The sequence below is a fragment of the Syngnathus typhle genome, linkage group LG2 (genome assembly GCF_033458585.1).
Source record: "Syngnathus typhle isolate RoL2023-S1 ecotype Sweden linkage group LG2, RoL_Styp_1.0, whole genome shotgun sequence".
In the NCBI taxonomy this organism is placed as follows: Eukaryota; Metazoa; Chordata; class Actinopteri; order Syngnathiformes; family Syngnathidae; genus Syngnathus; species Syngnathus typhle.
In genome coordinates, this window is record NC_083739.1 from 23,643,572 (window position 1) to 23,655,952 (window position 12,381).

The window sequence follows — 12,381 nt, forward strand, 5'->3', positions numbered from 1 at the left end:
CTCGGACCAATTCTATTTAATAATCATCTGATTCCGCTTGGGGACATAATACGTAAATATAATATTAGTTTTCAATGTTACACGGATGACACCCAATTATATATGCCGTTATTGATGACAGATCCGCGAGACTGTTGTAATCTTGAGGCGTGCCTTGCGGCAATCAAGCAATTGATGTCTCTCAACTTCCTTCGTCTTAACTCAGATAAAACTGAGATGTTGATAATTGGTCCAACACTTATTTAAGGAAATCACTATAACTATAGATAACCGTACTATCACTCAGAGCGATACTGTAACTAATCTCGGGGTAATATTTGACCAAATGCTCTCCTTTCAAAAGCACATCAAGAATATAACCAGAATTGCGTTTTTTCACATTCGCAATATTGCTAAGATTCATCCGATCCTCTTGACCGGTGATGCGGAAACTATTATACATGCGTTCGTCACGTTGCGCCTGGACTACTGTAATGCATTATTCTCTGGTCATCCTAAATCCAGCATCAAAGGTCTACAGTTAGTACAAAATGCTGCTGCGAGGCTGCTCTCACGGACAAGAAAATTTGATCACATTACCCCAATATTAGCCAACTTACATTGGCTCCCGGTCGATTTAAGATGTGACTTCAAGGTTTATCTATTAACCCATAAATCACTGCATGGCTTAGCTCCTTCATATCTTGTCGTCTTAGTTGTTCCTTATATTCCGTCTCGTAACCTTCGTTCGCAAAACGCTAGTCTTTTAGTGACACCGAGGGCCAAGAAAATGTCTGCAGAGTCTAGAGCAGGGGTCACCAACACGGTGCCCGCGGGCACCCGGTCGCCCGTGAGGACCGCATGAGTTGCCCGCTGGACTGTTCTAAAATAAGCTCAAATACCGGCACTTGTCAGTGAGCTGCATCTATTTATTTTACAGTCAAACCTCGGTTTTCGAAAATCCTGCTTTCTCGAACAAGTCAGAATTTTAACGAAAAATTCGAGATTTTTTTGCTTCGGTCTCGAACAAAATTCGGAGGTCGAACCTCGCGAGAGGCGCCGGGAGGATGCAAGAAAACCCGACCGCGCGGCCCGGATGCCGACTGACTCCGTTGTTATTGTATTTTCGTTACTTTGAGGATTGTATTAACCCCTAATCATGCCTCCAAAGAAAGCAAGTGGGAGCAGTAAAGCCATCCTAAAACACGAAGACGCTCTTAAACCAATGCGACAGTGAGCGCCCGGCGCGCTGCAGTTGCGCGATTGGACCAAATTAAGCTCCCTGCGCACTGAGGTCCACTTAAATTTTGGAAAGTACATCAGGACTTTCAAAATATTTGCTAAATTTTAGCGACTGATCTGTCACAATAATGCGACCAGCGCAGTGCAGTTGCGCGGTTGGCGACTCACTACTGTTGCGCGTTCGGCGTTGCGCTGCAGTTGCGCGATCGGACAAAATTAAGCTCCCGGCGCACTTAGGTCCACTTAAATTTTGGAAAGTACATCAGGACTTTAAAGATATTTTCTAAATTTTAACGACGGCTCTGTCACAATAATGCGACCAGCGCGGTGCAGTTGCGCGGTGGGCGACGCGTTACGATTGCGCGTTCGGCGGTGCGCTGCAGTTGCGCGATCAGGCAAATATGCGCAAATGAAATATTGCTTAAAAAAGGCTGGGGGGAGGGCTTGTCTTGAAACGGATACTTTTTTTTCCCATTATTTGTAATGGGAAAAATAGATTCGGAATTCGACCGATTCGCTTCTCGAACCGCCTTCTGGAATGGATTGTGGTCAAAAACCAAGGTTTGACTGTATTTTTGCTATTCTTGTTAAAATCACACTTACATGTGAACTGGAAATGACAATAATAACACATAGTGAAAGCCAAATTGAGCAAATTGGCTATTCCAGAAGTGTGTGTCAAACTGGTAGCCCTTTGCCTTAATCAGTACCCAGGAAGTAGCTCTCGGTTTAAGAAAGGTTGGTGACCCCTAGTCTAGAGCATTTTCTTTTCGGGCTCCAGAGCTTTAGAATGACCTACCAATGGATATTAGAACTGCTACCTCACTAGAAACATTTAAGACACATTTAAAGACACATTTCTATGATATGGCTTTTAATTAACCTGTCGTGGCCGATTTGGCTGGAGTTTGTTTTTGGTCCCTCTCCCCCCACCCCTCCTCGGCTGGGAAGGTGGTTAGGTGGCACCCAAGCTGACAGCGGCTATCTAGATTCTCGTGGACTAATTCAGGATGAGGGAACTGCAGCTTACCCTCCTCGAAGACACTGCCAGGACAATCAAGGGCACCTCCGGCAGCTCTTCGCTTTGACTTGGACATCCACTTTTTCATTGATTTTCATATTATGTATTATTTGTGCCCTCTCTGCATCCATTGCAGCCTGGTGATCCTGAAAGGGGGAGCCTTCCATCTGTGGTCCCTTCTCAAGGCTTCTCATTTTCCACTGGTAGTTTTTTTTTTAGTTTTTCCTTGCCCTTTTGGGAGCTTAAGATCAGGGGATGCTTTGAGAATAATTGTCAATTTTTGTCTATGTGAAGCCCTTTGAGACTGCTTGTGATTTAGGCCTATACAAATAAACTTGACTGGACTTGACTTGACTACAGGGTGAAAAGGAAAGGAGAGAGCACCGTAACCTTCGGGACACCTGTGCTGCAGATCACCACGTCAGACTCACAGTGATGTAACCTCACGTACTGTGGCCTGTAGTACATGCAGCCAGGTGTTGGTCCACTTGCCTTCTCCATCTCCATCCTGAGCAGTGATGACTGGATGTTATTAAAAGCGCTGGAGAAATCGAAGAACATGATCCTCCCAGTGCTCCCGCTGTCCTTCAGGTGAAGCAGTGATCTGTGTAGCAAATAAATTATTGCTTCGTCCACCCCAACACCCGGCCGAAAAGCAAACTGCAGGGGGTCCACCAGTGGTCGTAGGTGACCCAGGATGATCCTCTCCATAGTCTTCATCAGGTGGGAAGTCAAAGCAATAGGCCTGAAGTGGTTAGGCTCCTTGGGGTGTCGAACCTTTGGTACGGGGACCACGCAGGAGGTTTTCCATAGGGCTGGAACTTTATTCAAGCTCAGGCTCAGGTTGAACAGGTACATGACCACACCATATTTCATGACCACAGATGTCAGGGCGACAGGTCTGTAATCATTCAGACCTGTGATAGCGGGCTACTTGGCCACCGGTACGATGGTGGAGCTTTTGAAGCATGAGGGCACCTCATACAGCTCCAGGGAACGGTTGAAGATCCATGCAAAGGTGGGTGCCAGCTGTTCAGCACAGAATTTCAGGCAGGAGGGGGACACGCTGTCTGGGTCTGGTGCCTTCCTGCCCTTTTGTCCCTGGAACATCTGACACACCTTCTCCTCGCGGGTCTGAAGTGCGGGCGCGGCTTCTGAAAGAGAGAGAATAGGTGATAACGACAATGGAGGTGTGAACAGGGGCAGGCACACACATGTACCCACACGCAGACACAAAGGGAGAGAGAATGAAAGTGCATATAGGAACAAAGGCAGACACAAAACCACAGAAAAAAAGACAGATGTACAAAGCCACGGAGTATAGCTCAGTGGTAGAGCATTGCAGATGCTGCAGATCAAGAAGTCCCCAATTCAGGTGCCCACTTATAGCTCTGGTTCTTAGTTATTGATTCAGTTGTCATTAACTCACTTGCACAAAGTCAGAGGGTATAGCTTAGTAATACAGCATTTGACTAAAGATCTAGAGGTCCCCAGTTCAAATCTGGGTTCCCCCTTTCTGGCTATATGTAGACCCAAGTCCTTTTCCGCCTCAGGGGGGACTTATTTTACAGCAGGCACAGGTACCTGGTCTAGTTGTAAGTCACATTTTCATTTGTCAGGAAATCAAGGGGGTATAGCTCAGTAGTAGGGCAGTTGACTACAGGTCAAGCGGTGCCCAGTTCAAGTCTGGATACCCCCTTGCTGGCTGTTTGTAGACCCAGAACCTTTGATTTCTTCAGGGAGATTTCTTTTATAGCAGAGCTCGAGGTACCTGGTGTCTGGGTATATGTCACTTTTTTATGTGTCAGGAAATAAATTGTACAAAGACAAGGGGTATAGCTGGTAGACCATTCTAAGTCACTTTTTAATTTGTCAGTAAATCAACAGCACAAAGACAGGAAGTATAGCTCTGTGGTAGAGCATTTGACTGCAGATCAAGAGGTCCCCAGTTCAAATCTGGGTGCCCCCTTTCTGGCAATATGTAGACCCTGTTCCAGCTCAGGTGGGTCTTCATTTACAGCAGAGCCAGAGGTACCTGGTCTGGTTTGAAGTTGCTTTTTTGTCAGGAAATAAACTGTACAATGACAGGGGGTATAGTTCAGTGATAGTGCAATTGACTGCAGGTCAAGAGCTCCCCAGTTCAAATCTGGGTGTCTCCTTGCTGGCCATTTGTATACCCAGATCCTTTGATACCCTCAGGGAGCTTTCTTTTATAGCAGAGCTAGAGGTACCCGGTGTCTGGTTCTATGTCACTTTTTTATGTGTCAGGAAATAAATTGTTCGACAGGTAGAGCTGGTAGAGCATTCTATGTCACTTTTTTATTTGTCAGGAAATCCATCCATCCATCTTCTTCCGCTTATCCGGGGTCGGGTCACGGGGGCAGCAGCTTCAGGAGGGACTCCCAGACTTCCCTCTCCCCAGCCACGTCATCTAGCTCATCCCGGGGGATCCCAAGGTGTTCCCAGGCCAGCTGAGAGACATAGTGTCTCCAGCGCGTCCTGGGTCGTCCCCGGGGTCTCCTACCGGTGGGACATGCCCGGAACAACTCCCCAGGGAGGCGTCCAGGAGGCATCCTGATGAGATGCCCGAGCCACCTCATCTGGCTCCTCTCAACGTGGAGGAGTAGCGGCTCTACTCCGAGTCTCTCCCGGATGACCGAACCTCTCACCCTATCTCTAAGGGAGAGCCCGGACATCCTGCGGAGAAAACTTATTTCGGCCGCTTGTATCCGGGATCTCGTTCTTTCGGTCACGACCCAAATCTCAAGACCATAGGTGAGGGTAGGAGCGTAAATCGACCGGTAAATTGAGAGCTTTGCCTTTTGGCTCAGCTCTCTCTTTACCACGACGGACCGGTACAGAGTCCGCATTACTGCCGACGCTGCACCGATCCGCCTGTCGATCTCGCGCTCCATCCTCCCCTCACTCGTGAACAAGACCCTCCACTTGGGGCAGGATCTCATCCCCGATCCGGAGAGGGCATTCCACCCTTTTCCAATCGAGGACCATGGACTCGGATTTGGAGGCGCTGACCCTCATCCCAACCGCTTCACACTCGGCTGCGAACCGCTCCAGTGAGAGCTGGAGATCACGGCCTGAAGAAGCCAACAGCACCACGTCGTCTGCAAAAAGCAGAGACGCGATGCTGAGGTCCCCAAACCGGACACCCTCAACGCCTCGGCTGCGCCTAGAAAATCTGTCCATAAAAATTATAAACAGAATCGGTGACAAAAGGCAGCCTTAGCAGAGTCCAACCCTCACTGGGAACGAATCCGACTTACTGCCGGAAATGCGGACCAAACTCTGGCATTGGTGATACAGGGACCGAACCGCCCTTATCAGTTGGCTCGGTACCCCGTACTCCCAAAGCACCCCCCCACAGGACCTCCCGAGGGACACGGTCGAACGCCTTCTCCAAGTCCACAAAACACATGTGGACTGGTTGGGCGAACTTCCATGGACCCTCGAGGATCCTGCTGAGGGTGAAGAGCTGGTCCACTGTTCCACGGCCAGGACGAAAGCCACACTGTTCCTCCTGAATTCGAGGTTCGACCTCCCGACGGACCCTCCTCTCCGGCACCCCTGAATAGACCTTACCAGGGAGGCTGAGGAGTGTAATTTCCCTGTAATTGGAACACAACCTCCGGTCCCCCTTCTTAAAGAGGGGAACCACCGCCCCAGTCTGCCAATCCAGAGGCACTGTCCCCGATGTCCACGCGATGCTGTAGAGACGTGTCAGCCATGACAGCCCCACAACATCCAGAGCCCTTAAGCAATCCGGGCGGATCTCATCCACCCCCGGGGCCTTGCCACCGGGGAGTTTTATAACTACCTCAGTGACTTCAACCCCCGAGATTGGAGAGTCCGCCTCAGAGTCCCCAGGCCCTGCCTCCACAATGGAAGGCGTGTCGGTGGAATTGAGGAGGTCTTCGAAGTATTCTCCCCACCGACACACGACGAGTCAAGGTCAGCAGCACGCCATCTCCACTGTAAACAGTGTTGACGTTGCACTGCTTCCCCCTCCTGAGACGCCGGATGGTGGACCAGAATTTCCTTGAAGCCATCCGGAATTCATTCTCCATGGCCTCGCCAAACTCTTCCCACGCCCGGGTTTTTGCCTCGGCAACCGGCGAAGCCGCGTTCGGCTTGGCCATCCGGTACCTGTCAGCTGCCTTGGGAGTTCCGCAGGCCAAAACGGCCTGATAGGACTCCTTCTTCAGCTTGACGGCATCCCTTACCGCCGGTGTCCACCAGCGCAGGGGTGTCAGGATCCAGTGCTCGGGGGCCGAATCCCTACATGTTTTCCAAGTTTCCCTTGTTAAACACACCTGATTCAATTAATCAGGCTCCTGCTGAAAGTGAGGACGAACTGGACATTTGAATCAGGTGTGTTTAACAAGGGAAACTTGGAAAACATGTAGGGATCCGGCCCCCGAGGAAAGGAGTTTGACACCCCTGCACTAGCGGGTTCGGGGATTGCCGCCACGACAGGCACCAATGACCTTACGGCCACAGCTCCGGTCGGCCGCCTCAACAATGGAGGCGCGGAACAAGGTCCACTCGGACTCAATGTCAAAGTCACCCAGTAGAACGATGGAGTCCCCAGAAGGAGCGCTCTCCAGCACCTCCTCCAGGGACTCCAAAAAGGGTGGGTACTCTGAACTGCGGTTTGGTGCATAGACACAAACAACAGTCAGGACCCGTCCCCCCACCCGAAGACGGAGGGAGGCTACCCTCTCGTTCACCGGGGTGAACCCCAATGTGCAGGCGCCCAGCCGAGGGGCAATAAGTATACCCACACCTGCTCGACGCCTCTCACCGTGGGCAACTCCAGAGTGGAAGAGAGTCCAGCCCCTCTCGAGAGGGCTTGTACCGGAACCCAAACTGTGCGTGGAGGCAAGTCCGACTATATCTAGTCAGAACTTTTCTGCCTCGCACACCAGCTCGGGCTCCTTTCCAGCCAGAGAGGTGACATTCCATGTCCCAAGAGCCAGCTTCTGCAGCCGGGGATCAGACCGCCAAGATCCCTGCTTTTGGCCGACGCCCAGCTTGCAATGCACCCGACCCCTTTGGCCCCTCCCACAGGCCACCCTGAACTGGTTGCTAGCCAATCACAGGGCACATATAGACAAACAACCATTCAACCATTGCCACACTCAATTGACACACTCCACTCCATTTAATTATTGACACATTCAATCAGCACTTACGGATAATTTAAAGTGGTCAATTGGCCCACCATGCTTGTTTTTTGAATGTGGGAGGAAACTGGAATAACCAGAGGAAAACAAAGGAGGCACAGGGAGAACTTGAAAAAATAGGGAGAACATGCAAACTCCACACAGAAAGGCCGGAGAGGGAATCAAATCCCGCCCCTCTGAACTGTGATGCGACGTGCAAACCAGTGCTCCACCGTGAAATATTTATCTCACTGAATTCATTTTCAAATCATCATTGCGACGTGGAGAACAGGACTCTGTTATCACGACTGGATCTGGACTCCGGGCGATATGAACTATGCTAGCCAGGATCGCGTTTTGAGGTTCACCAGACAATATTTTTCACTGAAGGACTACGTTTCAACAGAAATAGGACATGGTTGATAATTATGAGAAAAGTATGAATATATTGAAAAGCAAAAAATGGACAGACAAATGTGAGGTCCTCGCGCATCGTTAAAACAAGCTCCACTATTGGTAACTGCATGTGAAATTATGAATATGGCCACCTAATGTTCCAATACATGAGTACCATACTATATAACAGTACTGTTGCTAACACGGAAGCGGATTTCTTCTGTGACGATTGCTGATGAGTTGCTTTAGCCTGTCGATCAACAGCAAAGGAGGAATGTACAGTAGTTGCTTGGACTGAAGGTAGTATGGTCACGTGACTGATATCATCCTAATTCCCATGTTAACATCCTGAACGTTTTATATCTCAATTTCAATACAATAATGATATACTGCCAAGCCCTATATCATAAAATACCGTTCTTTTCCGTGTATAGTGCGCAACTAATTGTAAATAATAAATGTAACTAATTTATTGTCCTAAAATCTGGGGTGCGCATTATACATGGGTACAAATAAATTTTAATTTTTATTTATTTATTTATTTATTTTTTAAAGAAAGTCATGGTACAACAAAACCAACAACAGGACTGACCGACAAAGTCGTGGAACAAAAAGACAGGGTGACATTACCAAAGACAGGAACATAAATCATGACAGTAACACATGCAATGATCCGACGGTGAGCGAGGGGCAGACAGGACTTAAATACAAAACACGTTACATCGATTGAGGTGACACAGGAAGAGAGGGGCGACGCGAACAGAAACTATGGCAACCTAGACACATAGCAAAACTGGGGACGAGACATGACAAATCTCCCCCGAAATAAAACTTGAAATCACCTTTCTTCTTGTTTGTTGTCAATCGCGCATCGCATTCAGCCATCCTGCCCAACGCACTTAGTCAGTAAAATTCTTAATTGACGACACATCGTTTGATGCGATGGTGCAATCCTTGATGGTGTGTTATTGTCAAATATTGTTTGTTTTTTAATCTCCATCGCCGACCGGATGTCATACGGAGGCCGCCATTACAGATGCGCAGAACGGATGCGCAAGACACGTCAGCTATATAAAGAGCGAGAGTTGTTTTCTTCCTATTAGTTTCAATTCACAGTTTAATTAGCAGTTTCAATCAGCAAATAACAAAATGCGTATTACAGGTAATATTTTATTTCACAACACTTTGCCTTGTTCCTTTCGTCTCTGCTGTTCACTTCAAACACGCTCCATAGGACCGCAATGCTCTCGTATCAGACAAGGCTTGCTCGATCACCTGCTCGTTTGCTGTCTGTCACAATGTACCCTACACAAATCCGAAACATTTGTTGCGGCTCCGAGTCACGACGAGGGGCAAGTTTTGGTTTCCAAGGGTGTTTTTATTTCTCTTCAACGTTTCTCCCATACAGAGCCGCCTTTTTCACGTCCGCACGCCTTTTTCACATGCACGCACGGAGCGCGGTGATGCGTTTATGGGCAGTCGGAGAAATCAACGCCAACAAAAAAAATTACATCCAGCCTAGTTAAGACCATACCAAAGACTATAAAAATGGGACCCATTGCCTCCCTGCGTGTGTGACGATCATTGGGACTTAAAAAAAAAAAATTAAAAAAAATCATAAAAATTGGGTGCGTATTATACATGGGTACAGGCTTTTTTCCAGCATCAGCATGCCATTTTTAGGATGCGTATTATACATGGGGGCGCATTATACACGGAAAAAAATGGTATGTCAATATAGAGGTGGATGTTTCAACTTTTATGCATTTTTCCAAGATAAACTTATTAATATGTAACTACCAATCAAGTCTCACATGTAAAATTAAAGATAGCAGTCAAGCCTCCTCTTTAACAGTATTTTTCTCTTATTGGATGATCTATGTATTTCATGCAAGTGTCCAAAATGCATCCACTCATACTCCAAAGTCACATTCTACACAAATGGGTGGAAAAATTGAATTGGTGACAGCAAAAGACAGAAACTTAATTTTGACTAGCTGCATATAGACCATTACCCTTCATTATAGGATGAAGGGCAGCCCATGCTCATAACACAACGATGCATCATTATTAGAGAATTAATTAGTCTGTCATCAACAGCCCACAGTGGTACTGATCTGCTGGGACGCCATAACAGGTGTTATGAACACAGCTTGCACCCACAACTCAGAATGTTGTCAGGTATCTAGGACAAAGCTATGATGTCAGCTTTATGGGTGCTCCACTCAAAATTAAGCAACACATGACATTTAAATTCGTAAATATTAATAATTACCTGTATAATAAAGTCATAGTTTTACATACATACAAATTAGTCTGAAATCACAAAGACCTATTTTTAAGAAAATAGATATTTATAAATAAATAAGAATAAGTAGATAGCACTAGTGCTTGGCAGTGTTGTACCTGAACGCGTTCAATGAATTAAACCCGTTCATATTTAAATGAACAGGAACTGAACGGAACGCATTTTTGCTTCGTGAAACGTATGTGAACGCGCTCGTTCTGGGGCCAATGAACAGTTTTGAAGAGCAGTTCATTTTCATTTAAAGGTGCCAGGTTTTCTTATCTTAGACTTCAAAATAAACCCCCACTAAACACACGGTAAACGAGGTTTAGACGGAGAAAAACGATTTTACGACCCCGGCCACAAAGAGTCGCACGGCGCGCGCATCATTAAAATCTGACGGGTGCTTGGATGAGCGAAGAAAGTTGATGTCGTACGACGAGCAGCCCCACTCGAACCCGCTGGCATGACATTAATGGGAATGTGGAGCGGTGACGTGAAAGGCCAACATTATGTTCAAGACAATAAAATGAGAGAAGTGTCAATAATAAATACACAAATAAATAATGAACACAAATATCCATTAAATTAAATCAAACATAAACGGATGATGATTTACTTTGTCAAATGAACCACACTTTTGAGGACCAGGATTATTCATCAAAATAAATGTCCTGACAGCAAAGCAAATAAAAATGACTGAAATACGTTACTAAAATGATTATAAATTACCGTGATTTCCATGCATAATGCGCGAAATTTAACTAATTTATTGTCCTAAAATCTGGGGTGCCCATTATGCATGGGTACAACAATTTTTGAAGAAAATCTCCCTCGAAATAAAACTTGAAATCACCTTTCTTCTTGTTTGTTGTCAATCGCGCATCGCATTCAGCCATCCTGCCCAACACACTTAGTCAGTAAAATTCATAATTGACGACACATCGTTTGATGCGATAGTGCAATTCTTGATGGTGTGTTATTGTCAAATATTGTTTGTTTTTTAATCTCCATCGCAAACTGGATATCATACGGAGGCCGCCATTACAGATGCGCAGAACGGATGCGCAAGACACGTCAGCTATATAAAGAGCGAGAGTTCAGTGCTCTACCTAAAAACTCTTGAATCTTAAATGCGTATTACAGGTAATATTTTATTTCACAACACTTTGCCTTGTTCCTTTCTTCTCTGCTGTTCACTTCAAACACGCTCCATACGAATACAATGCTCTCGTATCAGACGCTTGCTCGATCACCTGCTCGTTTGCTGTCACAATGTACCCTACACAAATCCGAAACATTTCTTCGCTATCGAGTTTGCTAGCGCATGCGCAGTGATACTGACCGGCAGAATAACATCCGGTTGTTCCCAAAGATGATATTTTTTCTGAAATAATTTTACGTTTACGGACTTAAGTAAGAGTCAAAATTTGAGTGCGTATTATACATGGGTACAGGCTTTTTTCCAGCATCGACATGCCATTTTTAGGATGCGTATTATGCATGGGGGCGTATTATACATGGAAAATTACGGTAAACTGTAATTCCAAAAATGAAATGAAAATTTTCCCCAACATCTGTGGAAGTGACACTTGCTCTTATTTTGTTTAGTAATTAGGGTACATTCGGAAAGTCAGTCTGGTACCCTAACTCTACTCTGTGTGCGAGTCACAACCATACCCATGGGCGGACAGATTGTACTTCTCAATGAAGGTTTTACTATCTGGTTAGAGGTGGGTCTTCGTCTATCCGTGTAATCGTCCCTAACCTGTGTAATTTAGTGATGTGCATTCCAGTTATTTTAGGTGAACTGAATCTTTAGAATCAGTTCACTCCAAAGATTCGTTCAAACGAATCGTTCAATGAATCTCCCCCTAATCCTAACACACACACACACACACACACACTGATGCGTTTTTTGTTTTTACATTCAGTGAAAACAACACATACACATCAAACAATACAACTACACCCCCCCCCCCCAAATTATTATATATAATAATTGGCTCGGGTAATTAACAAATTTCTTTCTATAATACAACACTTACCGTTTTTTTCCGTGTATAGTGCGCAATATTTTACTAATTTATTGTCCTAAAATCTGGGGTGCGTATTATACATGGGTACAAAGAAAAAAAATTTTAAATTTTTTTTTTTTTAATTTTTTTTTTTTTTTTTTTTTTTTTTTAAATAAAGTCATGGTACAACAAAACCAACAACAGGACTGACCGACAAAGTCGTGGAACAAAAAGACAGGGTGACATTACCAAAGACAG

General features: G+C 45.9%; 1 protein-coding gene and 1 non-coding gene across 2 annotated transcripts in view; one reads left to right on the forward strand and one right to left on the reverse strand.

Annotated features, from left to right (window-relative positions):
• Nucleotides 1-3,041: 3,041 nt before the first annotated feature.
• Nucleotides 3,042-12,381, reverse strand: part of fignl2 (fidgetin like 2) — a 51,985-nt gene continuing 42,645 nt past the window's right edge. The window contains exon 5 of the mRNA XM_061272708.1: nt 3,042-3,396. Within this exon, the coding sequence (XP_061128692.1) occupies nt 3,289-3,396 (108 nt within the window). The 3' untranslated portion in view covers nt 3,042-3,288. The remainder of the gene's footprint in view (nt 3,397-12,381) is intronic.
• Nucleotides 4,140-4,211, forward strand: trnac-gca (transfer RNA cysteine (anticodon GCA)). The gene has a single exon. It is a non-coding gene; the product is annotated as a tRNA-Cys (tRNA).